This window comes from Phymastichus coffea, unplaced genomic scaffold (assembly GCF_024137745.1).
Source record: "Phymastichus coffea isolate CEN01 unplaced genomic scaffold, Cenicafe_Pcof_1.1 PCOF00019, whole genome shotgun sequence".
NCBI classification, from domain to species: domain Eukaryota; kingdom Metazoa; phylum Arthropoda; class Insecta; order Hymenoptera; family Eulophidae; genus Phymastichus; species Phymastichus coffea.
In genome coordinates this window covers 5,323,856-5,343,527 of record NW_026706830.1, presented here as the reverse complement: position 1 = coordinate 5,343,527, position 19,672 = coordinate 5,323,856, and the positions used below count along the sequence as shown (strand labels likewise).

General features: G+C 35.8%; 1 protein-coding gene across 1 annotated transcript in view; it reads right to left on the bottom strand.

Annotated features, from left to right (window-relative positions):
* LOC131675344 (disintegrin and metalloproteinase domain-containing protein 11) overlaps positions 1 to 19,672 on the bottom strand; it is a 2,271,363-nt gene that overhangs the window by 4,984 nt on the left and 2,246,707 nt on the right. Inside the window, exon 19 of the mRNA XM_058954276.1 lies at positions 9,104 to 9,242. Within this exon, the coding sequence (XP_058810259.1) occupies positions 9,104 to 9,242 (139 nt within the window). The remainder of the gene's footprint in view (positions 1 to 9,103; positions 9,243 to 19,672) is intronic.

Sequence of the window (19,672 nt, the reverse complement as noted above, 5' to 3'; positions counted from 1 at the left end):
TGTGTTGCTTAAAAGTCTGAATGCATAAGCGATGGGTCTGTCGTAACCTAATTCTTCTTGAGAGAGCACCTTACCTAGAGTGTAGTTTGACGCATCTGTTCTAACAATATAAGGCTTGTCGAATTGTGGATATTGTAAAATGGAAGCTTCGCATAGTAATTTCTTTAGTTTATCCTATGCTTGTTGTTGTTCTACTTTCCAGAAAAATTTTACATTTTTGTACAGAAGTACTCGTATAGTTAGCGGTTTTGTTATTTCAGCAAAGTTCGGAACAAAGCGTCTATAAGAATTGCAAAGTCCGAGGAATTCTCTTACATTTTTTGTTACTTTCGGTGTCGGAAAAGCTTCAACGGCTTGTATTTTTTTTGTCTGGTTAGATACCGGATTTACTTATAATGTGCCCTAAGAAAGATACTTCTGTTTTTAGGTAATCGCATTTTTAAGGTTTGAGTTTTAAAACAGCTTCTCTCAGGTTTTGAGCTATTTTATAAACGCGTTCGTTGACTTCGTCTACTGTTTCTCCGAAAATAATGATATAGTCAATAAAGACGAAACATATATTGGTAATTAAATCACCTAAAACTGTATTAAGTACTCTTTGAAATATTCTAGGTGAGTTTATTAGGGCAAATGGTAGAACGAGGAAGTCAAATCGCCTTAAAGGGTGTATACTAAATGCAGTTTTAAAAATGTCTTTCGAGTGCATTTTTACTTGATAAAAACTTGATTTTAGGTCAACAACGTGGTAATATTTTGCTTTTCCCAATTGGTCAAACTTTTAGTTATATTTGGAATTATGAATGAGTCAGGAACAGTTTTTTCATTTAATTTTCTGTAGTCGATTACTAAACGCCATCTGACTTTTCCTTTTGCCAAACTCGTTTCTTAACTACCTATGTTGGAGTGTTAAAAGCACTTTTCGATTTCCCAATTACGTTGTGAGAGAGCCTTTTCACTTCATCTATTCCGATATCTCATAGTTTAGGTGGCAATGGAAATTGTTTTACGTAAATGGCTTATCGTCAGTTAAATTTATTTCATGTTGTTCTATGTTACCGGTGCCTAATTTATCACCTTCAATCCAAAATATATCTTCAATTTTTTCTTTTAATTTTTTCATTTTCTCATAGACATTTCCTTGTAGATCTTTTAAATCTATTTTTTTAAAACTTTTTCTTTGTGATTTAATTGATTATTTTCTGATTGTTCTTGTTCTTCTCCTAAAAAATTTATACTGCCCGCATGAAAAATTTCATTTTCATTGACATTGAAATTTGTACTTTCCATTAAGTTAATACTGTCAGGAAAATTGTCGAAATCGAAGGAAATATATTGGTATGTTTGTGTCTCTTCTAGTATATTATTTTCGGAAGGGAACTTTATTTCAAGATTCTCTTTTAAGACGGACATAAATTGTTCATAATTATAATCTTCGATATGATCGTCGTTTGTTTTTGTTATTTTGTCATTAGTCATTGTCATGTTTATATGGTTAACGAAAGTTCTATTTTTAAAGGATTCTTTTTTTATTTAACGTCGCTCTATTTATGCTCCATCAGTGCTAATCAGCGACGGAGATTTGCAATGTGTTTGAGAACAAAGCATATGAAACTTTTTTCAGTGGTGCTTCTATCAATCAACAGAGACTAGGAATCGAACCTGAGTCTACTGGGTGCGAGTCCGTCGCCCTTCTGACCGAGTCATTACAGATCTCGTAAGTCCTTCTGAAGAGAAATATGTTTCGTCTGATTCTTTACCAATTTCGGTATTCTGTTTCGTATTGTTTGATGTGTAACGAATGAGCAGCCATTCCCGCCTGGGTATCTCGCGGCTCTCCGAACAAATTGTTTATTTTAAAAGGGGATTGAGGAAGCGCGAACGTTCCCCGCGACTAAATAACGCGCCGAGCAAACACGTTAAATGCACGTAAGAAAAATTATCATTCGGGACCAGGAGTGAGTCGGATGACAACAAAAGTAATAATAAAATTACAATCTAATCTCGATATAATTCAAAACAAAAAAAAATGTTATTAATAAGAAACATCATCGTAAATCGACGGCACAATGTTACGCGAACGCGCAACGGATCGGTGAGCAGACCTGCAGCCGATCTCTGATTAATCAAACAACAACATACCACGAAAACAAAGATCCTAAACGCGACAATAATATTCACGGTCGCGTAGCTGCCAAGGCTGCCAGACTACGTGCAACGTAGCTGGCACCTTAAACAGAAAGAGAGAGAAAGAGAAATAACACGGCACAGACCTTCTCCGTGCTACTCGCTGTCGCTGTGCGGGCTTTCCTATGGCAAGCTGGCTGATCGCCTAACTCTTGCTCCCCTGCCTACCTTCGTCCACCCTGCTGCTGTTGTTGAAATCACTGTTGCTGTTACTGTTGAAATTACTGTTGATATTGTTGAGATCCCTGTTGTTGTTATTGTTGTGTTGATGTGACTTCTGATGTGGCTATTCTTCTTATTGTTGTTGATGTAGTCTATTGTGATTGTTGTTTGTTATCTGCTCGCTACTCCACTTGAACTTAAAATGGCAGGTCGCACCTCAAAACAGAAAAGCCAAATAAGAGAGTGTGCTCAACCAGCGTACACTCTCAGCTTGACAAGGCGCGCGGGTATTGGCGAGAGCTCGACGCAGAGCAACGGGCTGACCGTAATTCTCCGTTACATATGAAACTATGTCATTGTTTAATTTATCTGTTGTTAAAGCGTCAATTTGTTCGGTAGGTGTATAACAGATTATCTTTGCATCATTTTGTTTTGAGTTATGCAAATTATAATCGTTTCCAGTCATTATATAATTTTCATCTTTTTTCTTTTTCATATTCTGCTTTATTTTCTTTATTAATATTACGTAGAGTTTTGTTTAAAAAAATTTTTTGTTCTTGTGTTATTTTTGCTTTTATCTTTTCTTTTTTTTCACTAAGTGCGATTGAATTATTTGAACTTAAGGGAACGGATACGAATTATATTTTTCGATTATTTATTTCCAAGTAACCTTCGTCTAGTCTTAATTTGTGTTCTTTCAGAATGGGTATTCCTAGTATTCCGTCGTAAGGAATTGAGAATTCTTCTGGAGCGACATGGAAATCAATTAATAGTCCATTAATAACTATTTTTATTAGACCTAATGTTTCGATAGTTTTGTCAGTAATACCTGATAATGAAATTTTCTCTAAATCTAGTATGGCATTTACTGGTATTTGATTATTTTTTATAATGTTTATTTGAGCTCCACTATCAACCAGGAAGTTAAAACTAGCGTTTGAAAATGGGTTCGGAATTTTTATGTATCGCAATAAAGTCTCTAATTTTAGAAGGTACATTGATAATTTACTTTTAAATGTATTTTTGAATTCTACGTTTCCTTTACATTTTAAACATAATTTTTCTTCTATTATGATTCTTACGTTGTCTTGACTTGCTGAGCTAATTGCATCAAGCTTGCTTATGTCAGCAGTTTCAACACTTAGTATTATCATTATATTGCTTCTCATTTCTGTAGTGAGTGGCTTACTATATCGTTCTTCCGTGCACTCAATTTCAGAAGAATGTATTCGTTTCCCTGGCTATTGCGTTTGAATCATTGTGAATCTGTATGATCTGTTCATTTATAAATCGTGTAAAATTTTTCTTGGTTGTTCTCCAATTATTTTATAATTGAACATGATTCGATTTTATGACCTGGTTCTTTGCAATAGGAATATACAGTACTTATTTTGCATTTTTTTCGAATGCTTTTATTTTTGAGCAATTTTCGATTGTGTGGGTTTTCATGTGACAATAGCCGCATTTTGTATCGTTGTTTCTTCCAAAATTATTATGTCGTGTAGGACTGTTGTTGTAATCGTTGTTTCCGTTTCTACGTTTATCGTTATTAAAATTCGGATTTATATCATCTCTGTTCTCGTTGTTTCCTTTGTTTTTATTATAAGTATTCAAAATTATTATTAATTTGTAGTCATTCTTTTCATGGTTTTCTTCGTTGCAAATTGCACACGCTGCAAATCTGTATTTTCTTACTTTGTCTGCATTTGGGCAAAATTTTACCGAGTGACCGATTTTGTTGCAACGTTTGCATGTTACATTTGGGCAATTTAGAACTGTGTGTCCTGTACTGGCGCAAGCTGCACAGGGCTCTGGTGTCTTACGTAATTTCGAACAGGTACATGGGCTGTGTCTATTTCCTTTACTCTTCCAACATACTTCGTATTCTGTAATAAGAGGGCATTGTGGAAAAGAATGGTCCATTACTTGACAGTATTGACAATGATTTCCTTTTATTTTGTTAAATTTGCAACCATCTATTGAATACCCTTTATCATTACGAAATTTGCATATGAGTTCTATTTCTGTTTTTGTAACTTTACAATTGTTTGATAGATAGTCGTTGGATTTGCAGTATACGTATGATCCGTTGTGGCAAAATAAAGCTTCGTGATTATAATTTTCACAGATTTGACAATTGTAAATGTTATTAATATTCGCTGAAGCAGTAGTTGAATCTGATGTGTTCTGGAGACTGTCAGTGGCGTCTCCTCTTAATATTTTATGTTTTTGCAATTTTGTCTCGATTTATATAGCTTCTTGCATAGCAGCGTTTAAATTATTATGATCTTTGAGTTCTATACGAATGTTTTGTTGTAAGACATTTTTAAAGTTTATTAATACATCATCATTTATCATTGTTTCAAATGCTCTGAAAGTCTCGTCAGTATTAACTGGTAGTTTTTTTATTTCCTTAATTTGTATAACTAGATCTTTCAACTAATTTCATACATTAGGACCGATTCATTTGATTTTTGAATAATATCCGTAAATTTCTCGTATAAACTGTGAATGTTATCTCAAAAAATGAGTGATTGTTTTATGGATTTAATATAATAGTCTATTTTGTCAATTTTGATGTTAGCCAGTGCTTTATAAATTTCTCTGCTTAATTTATAGTTTAAAATTGGGATTAAGTTTTGTTCATCTACTCCAGAAACCACTGACTATACAGTTTTTAATTTGTCAATATATTCGCTGAGTGTTATGTTTTTTCCGTCGAACTGTGGGACTAAATCCGCGACATACTTAAGTAGTAATCTCAGCGGTTGTGATATTTCGCTGACGTTTGCTTTCGTATTATTATTCTTGACTCGTTTTTCGATGCCGTCTCCAAATTTGTAATAGAATAAGAATTCCTGAAATGAACGAAGCTCAAACATAATAAAAAATCGTGTTTGTTGTACTTTTAAGCTAGGATATCTCGGAAACCTAAGAAGATGTAGCAATTATGGTTTAAGATTCGGATTCAGCGCATAAATTCCCTTAGGTACATCAGGTCTGATCTGTGGGTGTAAAAATTTAGTTGGCCTGTGTTATTAACTCTGTTTCATTATTGCCAATTAATTTAATTGTGCAATTTGTAATTTATATATTTATTCTTAACCTCCAAATGGGGTTATAACAAGGCAATACTAGGTCTGTTCAAAAAGTATCGCGAATTTTGTATGTTTTCAAAAATTATTTATCCATTTTATCTCCTTCAAAGTAATCCCCCTCGGATATAATGCACTTGTACCAATGCTTTTTCCAATTCTCGAAGCACTTAAAAAAATCATTTTTTGTGATCTTGTTCATCTCCTCCTTCGATGCCATCTTTCTCTCCTTAATCGTGGTGTAACGTCGTGCTTTCATGGGCTTCTTCACAGTCACAGAGGACCAGGTCTGAGGAGTACTGTGGCTGCGGCGCCATTATTGTGTTGTTTTTGGCCAAATATTCATGCACAAGCAACGATGTGTGATCAGGAGCGTTATCATGGTTCACAATCACATGAATGAAGGTACAAAAGCCAGTTTTTGTTCTTCCACAAATCCGGACGTTTCTGGTGGGTCGCATCGCACAAATGGCACATAACTTGCAGGTAATATTCTTACTACCGTACTACCACTGTGTCAAGAACTCATGATACACCACGCTTCCTTGTAATCGAAGAAATCTGTGAGCAAAACCTTCACGTTCGACCGAATTTGGCACGCTTTTTTCGGTCTTGGCTCATGCGTCAGCTTCCATTAGGATGATTGAGCTTTGGTTTCCACATTATAACCATAAACCCATGATTCATCACCAGTTATGATCCTCTGGAGCACATTTGGGTCATCACGGTCCGAGTCCAACATCTCCTTAGCAATGATAACGCAATGCTGTTTTTGGTCGAAATTGAGCAGTTTTGACACGAATTTCGCGGCGACCCGTTTCATGCCCAAATCATCGGTTAAAATCGAATGGTATGAGCTAATCGATATGTTTAGATCCTCAGAAACTTATCTCACGGTAATTCGACGATTGGTCAATACTATTTTCTACACTTTATCAATGTTTTCGTCTGTTGTTGACGTGCTCGAGCGTCTGGCACGTTGTTCGTCGTTCACATCTTCTCGGCCGTCTGAGAACATTTTATACCACCGATAAAGGTTGCTTTTGTCCAAGGTCGCTTCACCATATGCCACATTCAACATTTGGAATGCGTTCGCGCAATTTATTTTGTTATTCGCACAAAATTTGATATAGATTCTTTGATTCATTTTTTAGTATAGGCAAAAATCGAAGACAAACCAAAACATATCTAATCTAAACAGCTGTCAAAAATTAACTAAACATTCAAAATGGCCGACATTCTCAGCATAAGTACCCCAATAACACAAAAACTTTTTGAAAACGTTTCAAAAACGTTTTCTGGAAAACTTTTAAACGTTGATGACTTTTAGTGAAAAAAACGTTATTAAAACGTTTTTAAAACGTAATATATGTCCGCGAGTAATACGTATTGTATAAATTTTTCTATAATACGTTGTGACTCCCGTTTTAAAACGTTTTCAAAAAGTATTATGATACCGGTCTAATGTATAAATTTTTATAAAAAACATTTTTAAAACGTTTGTAAAACGTATTCAAAACGTATTACTCGCGGACATATATTACTTTTTAAAAACGTTTTAAAAATGTTTTTTTCTCTAAAAGTCATCAACGTTTAAAAATTTTCCAGAAAATGTTTTTGAAACGTTTTCAAAACGTTTTTGTATTATTGGGGTAGCTAGACGGTGTTCTACCCTAAGGCGCAATAAATGTAACTCAACTCAACTCAACTTAACTTACCTTAATGCCTCTGTAACTATAGGGTACATTAAATAACAGTGTCTTTAAAGTAAATAGGTGATGACCATGCAATTAAAAATATTAAATATATATAAATAAATATTGAACATAGATATACGAGTATGTTTGGGTTGACACCTATATACACACATTGTGACGGTAAACGTCGTATTAGCGCTAATAGCCTAACCTAGTGGCTACCCGCGGGGACAGCACCTACCGGTTGGGGAAAATGTGATGAGGGAATTCGGCATGCGACGGGACGGAGCACGCGCGTATGAAAATTAGGCAGTCGAGGATCAGCTATCGATATCACCTGAGAGAAGTCGAAGATGAGCACCCGGTCGCTAAGCTGTGCAAGGTGGGATAGTTGATAGTTCCCGAGCTTTCCCGAGTGCCGAGATGAGCTGATCTAAGTAGAGGATTAACTACCGATACGGAGAGCCGCAGGGGAAGGATCGGCCATCGACACGCCTAGCCAAAAGTGCACAATCAGCTACCGATACACGAGCCCAAAGTCGAGAGTTAGAACCCGATCGCAGAGTTGTGCTACGTTTCCTCGAGTTTTACCAGAATGCCGATTCGAACCGAGTCGGAGCTGCGACAGCGGTGCCTTCGCCTGCCTGGAAAGCGTGCGTGAGAGTCCGCGTGTGAGGAGTTTCGCCAGCGAGGGCGAAACCGAAAACGCGAGCTCCGCACATTAAAGACAGACTTTCCCGCAGTGAGAGTGCGAATCGTTTCTTTCGTTCTTTGTGCGTCTGCAAAATAAAGGTAAGCTGGCCAGCTTAATTTCATGGTCGCGATATAATTGCTACGCGACTAATACCTCGATTCGACAAAAAGCGTGCATGTAAAATCTCTGCATGTTGTTGTCGTGCGCGCGGCATGTAAACAAACACGCGGGCCGAATTTGATGTAATACTGAGAAAGAATAAAAGTTTCCGTCAGCGATATTAACATTATTCAAGCCGTATTGATTTCACTCCCGTAGATAGTTAGTTGACTGACACCTATTCCCTCTTGCTCTCCGACTTTCGTATTTGATATAGGCGATTACGCGCACCCGTCTACACGATCGTCCGAATAAATTAATTAAACGGTAGCAACCCCGTTACAACATATATATATATATATATATATATATATATATATATATATATATATATATATATATATATGTTATACAATAAGAAAGTATTCTAATATTTGGAATACATTATTTTTTCAAGTTAGAAATGTTTTTTTATCAATTTCTTAAAATTATTAAAATTTACATGATGTAACATAAAAATTTTTTTTCCTTTTTTGAAAAATACATAATAATATATTATATTTATTATTATAAAAATAGATTGTACATTTATACTACGAATAGATTATAAATGCATAATTATAGCACTTTACTGAAGTTGTCTCACATAATAATTAATCAAATGTCTCTGAAATTTTAAGTTATGTCATAGTTTTGGAGAAAAAGATTATATTATATGCCTTTTTAGTAATTAAAATAGCTAGAATAATTTTATTTATATTTTTCCGAAAAATTTCTATTATAAAGTATAAATAAAATTATTGTAGCAGATTATTTGGTTCATTGTTGTCTATGATGTCGTAAATAATGTAAATGTGCCTGATATAGGACTTATTAGCAGCCTGAAGTAAAATGCTTTTTCATAAAACAGCACATAATTTCAAAACTTGTGACAGCAACTTTGAAATGAGTTTCAATAAAATTATATCGAAAAATATGTATTTATAAGATTTTCAAGTTATTTATATTCGCTTGTAAAAACTATGTCTAGAAAAGGAATCAAAGATTATTTATATTTACATGGAAAAATATTTCATAAAGAAGAATACACATAATAACGCACCAAAAACAATTCTTAGAAAGATGGGTTAATCACATTAAAATGTCCTACATGAATGTATCTGCACACTAACCTGAGACAGAGGGAGAAGTTTTTATGTACTACGACTGACCTGTAGCAGAGAGCCATCATTGCAAATACTACAAAAACACCCCCTACCACCGACATGAGCGTTATCACTAAATATACAGTGTTAGAGCCGTGGTAGTTCTCTGTTATTTCATGGAACCATGAATGATTATTTTAGATTATCCGTCAGAAATCAATTTCGATCATAACCATTATGAAGTGCAGTACATGAGAGATTTCGTTCCAAATGTTCCGCAGCATGCAGACAGAAGTGGCAGTGACAGTCATAAACAGACAAGAAACAAAAAATAATATGAGCATAAAAATATTTTATAAAATTTATATCAAATATCAACATATAATTTTTTATAATTTCAGAGAATGTAAACGCAGATACAAACATTCACATATACATATATAGTTTTAATTCGAACAAGTCATAATAAACATATTACTTTGAATACGTGCAAAAGAAAATTTCTTCTTTAGCTGAGAGGAATAAAGAGAAATGCTATTAATCAAGCATTGGAAAACATATTGGTCTGGTTTCAACTATACGCAAAAAATTAAAAACTAGTATATTGTTTATAATATCGATAAGTATAATATATTACGTAATTTTCATGTTTTTAATTTGAATATTATGAATATAGTTTATGAAATTTTTACTTATTTGAGTAAATTTGTTTGTTTTAGACATATGTTACATTCCATTATGAATATACGGAACGTGGAATTTGAAACTGCGCATTTTTACAGATTTTGCTTCGATTGCGAAAATAAAGTCGATGTAATACAACATTTTATACGTAGACACATAAATTAATTATATATGATGTATGTGTGTATGTGTGCGTATGTCTATGCATAAGTATATTTATATAGAAATCTTCTTTAAGATTGGATTAATCCTGACAGATTTGGTTAATTAAAGTTATTTTTCATAAATAACGCATCTATATTTATAGAATCATAAAAGTGATAGCGCAACAGCTTATAGAATTTTCTCAAGATTGTATGTTATTAACATAACTAGCGATTATCATATACGCGTAACGTATGCAAAATAACTGTTTGTATATAAGTACAAACTCAAAAAAATATAATGACGTCGATATAAATCTTATATATATAATATTGAAAGGTGTAGGAGAATGGACATTTCATTTTTACGTCTATATACATATAGCACATTACAAACATCTTCCGCGTGTCGTATTATCGCTAGGCTTGACCATGTCGCTTTAAAAATTTTATAACCTTGGTGAAGCCGTATTTGAATTCCGTGCAGGAAACACTTAATGGATAGATAGATTATATATGACGCAACTGCATACTATCCTCTCTGCTGACATATGACCCGTGTGCTAGACCTACATATCGAGAGCGTAGTACGTGTCTCATACGGCTGCATACGGTTCAATAGCCATCCCCTCGACTGCCTTCGGATCTGTATGAGTTTTAATAGAGCTCAGAAGCTACTCGCGCGTATACGACCTATTTATCGATTAGCGCCCTTTGCACGTATAAAATCAACTACGGGAATCTAGGCTACACACACACACACACACACACACACACACAGACTTATCTCTCCGACCATTTTTTTTAAATGGTGTAGGAGGTTAAAGCTTTACATGCGTCATAACTGGACCAACAGTTTAAGGTGGATTCCGAACTACCAGAATTACGGTAACAGATATATGAAAATTTCATTTCTGAAAATCTTTACATATTCGGGGGTCGAACCCACGACCTCTTGCATAGAAGCCTGGACTCTTACGCACTGAGTCATCGTGATCCTTTATTGCAGGCTATTATATACGTATAGGTATATATTGCCTAGACTCATGAAAGATTACACAGCCCTACGAAAAAAAGTAGTTTTCAGTTCCAGAAATGCGACCATAGTACTTATATGTTTTTAGGATCGCTGAATCTGAATCCGAGGTCAGTTTAGCCCCATCAGGCCTTTCTCAAGGTCGGTTTAATGTCAAATCATCCAAATATATAATTAATAAACTAAAAGTATGGTATCTTGGTTTTTTTCGGTCGTCAAATACAAATTAAGAGTATTATCCTATAAGGTTATATTTAAGGTCAGTTCAATGTCAGTCCAAGATCATGGACATGACATTATATCATAGTTAACTACATTCAAATATGTTTGAAGTATGTGCATGTCAATAATATACCCTTAAAAAATTAAGCATCTTACTCTTTTTTATGTTAGTAAAATATTTTATTGTCAAACTATCTATGAAGTGGATTACGTAATCGCTTTTTTGATGTCGATGGTAGATCTCTTTTCAACGATCAACAATAATCTACTAACATATTTATGTTCCATCTTCCTTAGTACCTGCGCTCCATTTTCTTTATATCTTGGTGAAATTTCTCTTCCTTTTCTTCGTTGTAATCACCTAAATTTTCGGGAAATTTATATATATATAGGAGTATAAAAAGTATAATTTTATATTCATTAAGCAGCCTTGAATTTGTAACTATTTACTAAATTTAATACTATTTGTTGGGGATTTGGGCTCTAATGATTTTCCAGAAAATTTTTAATAACGTCCTTGAAACATAACCACGCCGTTCTCTTCGTATGATTCATTTTCGTAACAAAAATTTCATCATTTGTCATCTTACGAATTTCAGGGCCATCGAAAATTCCTTCATTTACTTTAGCATCACTTAATTTGGAAAACTAATTTCGCAGATGCTTTGAGCAGCTACCGTCTTTATACAAAGATTTTATCCATTGTTTAATAAATCCTTATTTATGTGTAGAAGTGGTATTAGAATTTTTGATGGATCAACTAGTGGCTTTCCTTTTATATTCTCCGAATCCGGTTAGACATTTTTCTTTGGGATAAGACATACGAGGGTCGTTTGAAAAGTCCGTGCAAAAATAAAAACTGCTTGATTTTTTTTAATAAATCTTTTTTTTATTTTTCAACATAGTCTTCTTTTAGGCTTATACACTTCATCCAACGCTGCTCTAGTTTGTTAATCCCTTCCAAATAATAGGATTTGTCCAAGTCTGTAAAATAGGCATTCGTTTCTGCATTCTGATTAAAATCTTTTCCCCGCCAGCCATATTTTCATATTAGAGAATAAATAGTAGTCCGACGGAGCCAAGTCTGGAGAATAGGGGAGATGTGAAACGAGTTGGAATCCTATCTCCATCAGTTTTGCGACCATAACTGCTGAGGCGTGAGCTGGCACATTGTCGTGGTGGAAGAGGACTTTTTTGTGGGCCAATCGTGGATGTTTCTCTAGCAACTCGGTTTTCAAACGATCCAATAACGATGAATAATATTCGCCGGTAATGGTTTTACCCTTTTCCAGATAGTCGATGAAGATTATTCCTTGCGAATCCCAAAAGACAGTCGCCATAACCTTCCCGGCCGAAGGAATTGTCTTCACCTTTTTCAGAGCAGATTCCCCCTTGGAACCCATTGTTTAGACTGTTCTTTGGTCTCAGGAGTGTAGTGATGTATCCGTGTTTTATCTACAGTGATGAAACGACGCTTAAAGTCTTGCGGATTTTGCTGGAATAGCTGCAAACTATTCTTGCAACACTTCACACGATCTCGTTTTTGGTCAATCGTGAGCAATCGCGGCACCCATCTAGCGCAGAGCTTTTTCATGTCCAAATGTTGATGCAAAATATTATGTACCCATTCACTCGAGATGCCTACAGTACTAGCAATCTCACACACCTTCACTCTTCTGTCAGCCATCAACATATCATAGATTTTATCAATGATTTCTGAAGTGGTAACCTCAACAGGGCGTCCAGAACGTTCATCGTCTTTTGTGCTCATATGGCCACTCCGAAAATTTTGAAATCACTTATAAACCATTCTAATCGACGGTGCACAATCACCATAATGTTTATCAAGCTTCTGTTTAATCTTCTGAGGCGTTTTGCCTTTGAAAAAGTAATGTTTAATCAATAGACGAAATTCTTTTTCGTCCATTTTTTTACAACCACTCGATTTCTTTGATTGAAACGAATGTAAAACGCAAAGTAATTGGCCGATCTGGCTGAAACTTAGTGTGTGCTCTTCCAAGATATGCCACTAACTGAAAATAACCTTGATACGCACTAGTAGCGCCATCTCTCTGACTTTGCACGGACTTTTCAAACGACCCTCGTACTCTTTATATAATGATTCTTTCTATCCCTGCTATCCTACTCACATAAATATAATCATTGTATTTTATTCGCTTTAATATTACTGTTCGCGCCATGTGCGCTCCATGTGTTTGAAAGGAAAAAATCGAATCTCTCAACGAGATCAAACAGCGAGATTAGAAGCTCAACAAAACATCTCAACTATAAAGGTTGAGAGAAAAAAACAGCACAAAAAAACCGGCATCCCTTTATGGCCCAAACTTTCTTTCATTCATACAAGCACGTTCTGGACATTATTTTCGGGACTTTCCCAGCTCGGGATTTCCCCAACTTTCGCTAGTTGCCAAACTCAGGAGGGCCATTAAAAAAAAGAGAGTAGAGGACCGATTGCCTCCAGGTATAATTGTAGCGTCGCCACTACCATCAACGCCGCCGCTGCGCTGTCGCCGTGCTGCTGCCACGTTACGGGCAGCCTCCGCAACCTCGTAGAGTGGGCCTTAGCAGAACCCTGGCACTCGCTCCACTTTTTGGCTTCCAGGGAAACAGCGGACGGAGCGACAGTGCGATTCGGGAAATCGCCAAGAACAGTTCTCGCTCTCAAACCATCTCAGCTTTCGGTTTCTCTCCGTTCGACCCGACAGTTTTGTTTAGCCACTAAAAAGGGGACTGGACCTTGGAGTGCGTGTAAAGCGCGCCTACCGCCTATATATACGACTACACGGCTTGTGTACGACCCAGCGCCAGACGGAAGGGTTAAGACCGATCAAGGTTTTAGCTGAGGACACGGGCGTGTTCTCTGAGGTGTCACCGACTGCCTGGGCTTCAGCCCGACTCTACCATCTTCTGCATACGCGCACCTTCGACCAGGAACAACGTAGTAGGCGGTGCCCAGGACCAAGACGTTGGTACTACGATTGTTCTAGGTGACACCTTCCTAGCACTGTGTGCTGTCGGCTGTGGTAAACGTTTTTTTTTTATATTGAATGGCCATTCAATCCGCGCTTCGACAAAGGCAAGTGAGCCTTCATAATTGTATGCGTGTGTATTAATTCATATTTAGTTCTATAATTGTCAGCAGTATTACAGATTTTCTTAGTTTACTTACTTCATTGATTTGTTCACCGTCAAGTTAGCGTCATATTAATAATTTTCATTAATTAAGTCACTTATCTGTAACTATTTGTATTAATTTCTTTCTATTCAAATGGCTTTTTCCCCACTCAGGACTGGGGTTTTTTATGCCGGCTGAATTTTGTTTGATTATAATTAAAGATTACTTATATTAAACACTGGAATTGTTATTTCGCACAACTACACTCTCCTAATATAATAACGAATTCAATACTTAAATCTATGAGGCTTATATATCCACATTTTTCTACCTATTAAATACGCTCAAAGCGTTCAATTACTTTAAAATTATACTACTCTTTATTCAATATTACCGAATATCCGATAAGAAGAAGCGATAATAAATATTTGTATTGTATAAGAGAACAGCTTTTAAATTTCTTTTTGACAAATCGATGAAAAGTCTTCATTCATTGGTGTTGTAATATCCCTGTTTAAAACGATTTATCAATCGTGATTATTTCGCTAATGATGAAGAATTTTTCTTAGTATATGGTAAGGATATAGTTGGAACGATGAATCTCTTTAAACAAGGATGTTACGAGTACAACTCCAATGAATGAAGATTGTTCATCGATTCGTCGAAGAGAAATTTAAAAGCTGTTTTTTTACACGAAACAAATGTTTGTGCAGCTGTTCCTATCGAATATTCGATAATATTGGATGAAGAGTATTGTAACGTGAAAGTAATATTAAACTAAATAAAATATGATGATCATAAATGGCAAGTATGTAGGAATCTTAAAATCTGAACAATACTTCTAGGATAACAATCGGGATTGACTAAATATCCTTGCTATTTATGTGAATAGAATAGCAGGGATAGAAATAATCATTATATAAAGAGTATCTCATATCCTAAAGAAAAATGTCTAACCGGGTTCGGAAAATATAAAAGAAAAAGCACTGGTTGATCCATCAAAAATTCTAATACCACTTCTGTATATTAAATTGGGATGTATGATAATGAAATTTTTATTACGAAAATGAATCATATGGAGAAAGAAGCTTGGTTATGTTTTAAGGACGTTATTGAAAATTTTCTTGGAAATCATAAAAGCCTAAATTTCCAATAAGTAGTATTAAATTTAGTATTAATACAGTTAAAAACTATAGTAAATGACAATAAATGTCATAACTCAAACTAATTTAGCAGAGGCAGAAGCCATCATATAAATAGTTGATGGTTGCAATAATTTCGACTTTTAGACTGCTTCAAATATTCCTTTATTTTCTTTTCAAACAATAAAAAACGGTTAAAGCTATCTCCCATCACCTGAAATGAGTGACTGAATTGTATAATTATGATTTATCGAACTGAACTATTTTTTTTTTTCATTGGACAGTGTTCTTTACGAGTACATTTAAATCTGAAATCCTTTCTGATCTGAATTATGAACAAGTTAAAAACCGTTATTTTTAATTATTTATTTTAATTTTGAAACAAAATCAAAAGCAGCTTTTTGTAAATATTCTCTTCCTACTACAGCGTAATATTCGCGGAAATATTATGGAGACGTGCTTCGACTAATCTATCCCGCTAGATAGACTTACAAATGTTCCCGGGAGGGTTGATATAATAGGAAATTAAATTAACGATACCCGGTTTGTTACCATAACCCGTTATTTACTTATCATAATTCGTCACGTACTTATTCTTTGTATCGACGTGACATGCCCACCCCTCGGAGTGCTTTGCTAATAAAGCAAGGGACTAGCGCTCTCCGAGCGCTACTGCGACTACATATTTGTATTGTTTCGTTAAATATAATTTTTTGTGTTTTGTTGTATATATATTTTTATATCCTATTATATGTATTTTTTTGTGTTTTTTTGTTGTTTTTTTTGTGTTGTTATTATTATTATTATTATTTAATTATTCTAAGAATAGGAAGGACTTGGGATAGGATTACAGCAACACCAAACGATGAACCTGCAAACTCTTCTGGAATCTACATAAAACCTTCTTGCCAATACATCTGGCACAAGGAGCATTACTGAGCATAAAATGCTCCGGGCGGACACATTCGCCCTTCATGGCTAGTTGTTAGGCCTTAGAAGCGGCTGCGACGCGTGCTCGGCAGAAGAAACACCCCTGCCAATGTGCGGTGTCTGGCCCGCACACACGGCATGGATTGAAAGGGGCTCGTCCGAACCCCTCTCCTCCATAGGTTTCCTTAAAGAGGAATCTTAGGTGGAAAATATACTGTGTCAGCTCGTGGTGGTCCCAGCCTCCATCGTCGTCCAATAGCAGCAGCTCAGGATGCTGCATGCTTGTCTGGGCATCCCGGTTCTCCCATCTTGTAAATAGTCGTTCCATTGTTGCTGCCGACGTCCGGTTGTTTAATATCTGTTCCGTCGTCCAGGATCTATTGGCCTTCTTGCGTGGTGGACCGAGTGTGGTAGTTGCCGTACGTTTCATCGTGCTGGCTTATGGAATGTCTGACATGACAGGGGGGTATGTTACGGTTATTTTTTTATTATTATTAGAAAGTGGGAAGAGTTAGAGGAGGGTCTGTTGTTTTAGAATCTTGGAGTGGGACTGCTTGCACGGTCACGGGTGGGGAGTGAGGAGTGTCATAGTTGATTGGTAGCCTAAAATATTTTCCGTCAAGTAATGTCTGTGCAGATTTGCAGATCATTCTTTTTTTAGGAGTTAAGGGTTAATTCAGTTCTTGCATTGGTATATTTTCGAACCTGCGGTCTTTGTCACTGCATACTCTATATGCGCAGATAATGCAACTTACTGCGATTACGGATGCGATAACGATTACAATGGTTACACCTAACGCTAAATATGCGTGCAATAATTTCGCTCGGTCCGAGTGTTCGTATCTGTTCTGATTATTATTTGTTTTTGGGCTTTTTATTACTATTTTGTTTGTAGTTATCAGAGAGATTTTCGGAATTACAAAATTTTCCGCCTTTAGTTTTTTCTTAGCCCCTAAATAAATATGGTGGTTTGTTCTAAGTTCGCACAGCTGGGAAATCTGTATTAATCCTGTGCCATTCAAAGGGAAGAGTTGTACTACGCCGTTACAATTAATATCAAAGGAAGTATTGAGAGTCACTGAGTATAGCAAAGCATTATATTGTAACGTCGGTATAAGATAGTAGTCAGTTTCTGAGCTAATTTTAAGTTGGTAAAATACAAGATTTGACTCTTCCGGTGATGTTAACTGATTAAACTCGCAGGAATTATTGTTTGGCTTGCGTATAGTCGGGTGCGGGCACAGATAGAAGGAAAAAATACGGTTACACTCGTTATAAATTAAATTCTTGCTTACAAAGGCATGGGTAATTTCTCCCTCTGTCACAGTCAGGTAAACACTTTGTGGTCTAATGAACTTAACTATTCGATTAGTTTTGTTAGGATACTGAAATACTGGTAGTGAATATAATTTGAAACTCTGTGTATTGCTGCTTGCGACAAGGGGAAAAATTACTTCGACAACGATGTTCTTACGAAAGTAGACTACGTTAACTTCTGCAATTTGTTGTAGTGTTATGATATTGATTTTTGACATATGTACTGTCAACTTTGAATTAGTAATTGCCTTGATAGTTTTTATCGCGTTTAGCAAAAATTGCGGATTGAAAGAAAATTGTTTATTTTGCAGGAGTTGACGTACTTCAGTTGATATTTAAATAAACTTATGTAAAATGTCGTTAATTTCGGCTAAAATAAGGCTAATGTGTGTAGAATTATAAACTGGGCTCATTGCGCTAGTAATGAAATCTGCGCGAGATTTTCTAAAAAGCAAAAGATTTGTTTCCGATTGTAAATTATTTTCGGTAATATAAGAAAAGTCATACTCATCCATTTGTTCGGTCAAATTACTCTCACGCATATACAAAACATCTTCAAGGGCCTTATCGGCATGTTCGAGTAAGAGGCTGTCTGGCGATGCTAGGGCATCCCGCCCCCCGTTGGGCGTTTCAAAAGCGTACGCGTTGAGAGAGGTGCTGACTGGTTCGTTGATGTGTTGGAGTTTTTTTGTTTCTTCGTAGGCTGTGTATATAGAACTTTTGATGAAATCGTTTATCTCGATTGTGTTGCAAGCTGCAAATATTTTATTCAGTGTTTGGGTGAAATTGTAATGAGAGTTAAGCACTAAGTTGATGTCGAGAGCGGTGATAATATTCCATTTTTCTTGAATAAATCATATGGTAGGTTCTTTTTCAAAAGCGATTCCATATTGCTTTGTAGTTGGCGGGTTTTGGCATATAACAGTAGTTAGTAGACTGATGAAAAGTACTCTGGGTAGGGGCATTTTGCTGGTGTTAGCTGGAAGAGTTCTTTTTTTAATTTTCTTTTAAAATTTTTGTCTAGCGTTGACAGCGATTTTGTTAAAAAGCTCAATCCATTCCCAATTGTCTATTTGGTCAAAGATGTTTATTAGTGTGGTTGGGGAGGTGTTATAGTTTCTACGGAGCAGGAGCGGTGCTACTCATGGGGTCGAGTCAGAAGGGTAAGTGGTACTGGGTTTGAGTAGCTCGCTGAGCATTGTATTTTTATCTTGGATGTCGCGATGATGACTAGCGGTGTAATGTGTTTCTGTAGGGGTGTTTTGGTTAGTGTGTTTCTCAAGGATATCTCTTATCTCTGCTATATATTTCATGGCTATGTCTAAGCAGTTAGAGTAGTGTTCATGAAATTGTTTTAAAGAGCGGATGTTTTTTGTTCGGAAAAGTAAAAGGCTGTTAATGCCGGGTGTTTTAGGAATTGAGTCTATAGGTAACTCGAGGTTGGGATAGTGTAGAACGACATGATGTATGCAGTCTGTGCATTTAATGCATCGTACGGCGAATGGTGGTTTGTGAGGGCCGATGATTTTGACATAGACAAGGTTATATGATAATTGTTGTTGTATGGGTAGGGTGTAATGACAACTTGTGCAAGTAGGTAAAAAGTTACTATTTACATAATAAGTAACTTCTGCTTCCATTAAATTTGATTTGTTATGCAATGTGTTTTCAGTGTGAGGTACTTTGTTGGGGGTGGGGGGGGGGGTTGTTCGTTAGTGTTATTTTTGTACATTTTGTGGGATTTTACGGAAGGAAATTGGTAACAGGTGAGGTCTTTCGGTGTTTAGCAGCTGGTGGCTACTGCAATGTCTTGTAGTTACTTGTCAGTATTCTAAAAAAGAAAATAATGCAAAACAGTTGTTTTTTTTTGTGTAATGTTCAGTGTTGTTATTTTCTAAAAGACTCTGATATGGGGCGGATCGAATTTCTTTTGATGCGATTGATATCTATTAGATTTTTTTCTATTTGTACGGCGTGTAAGCGTGC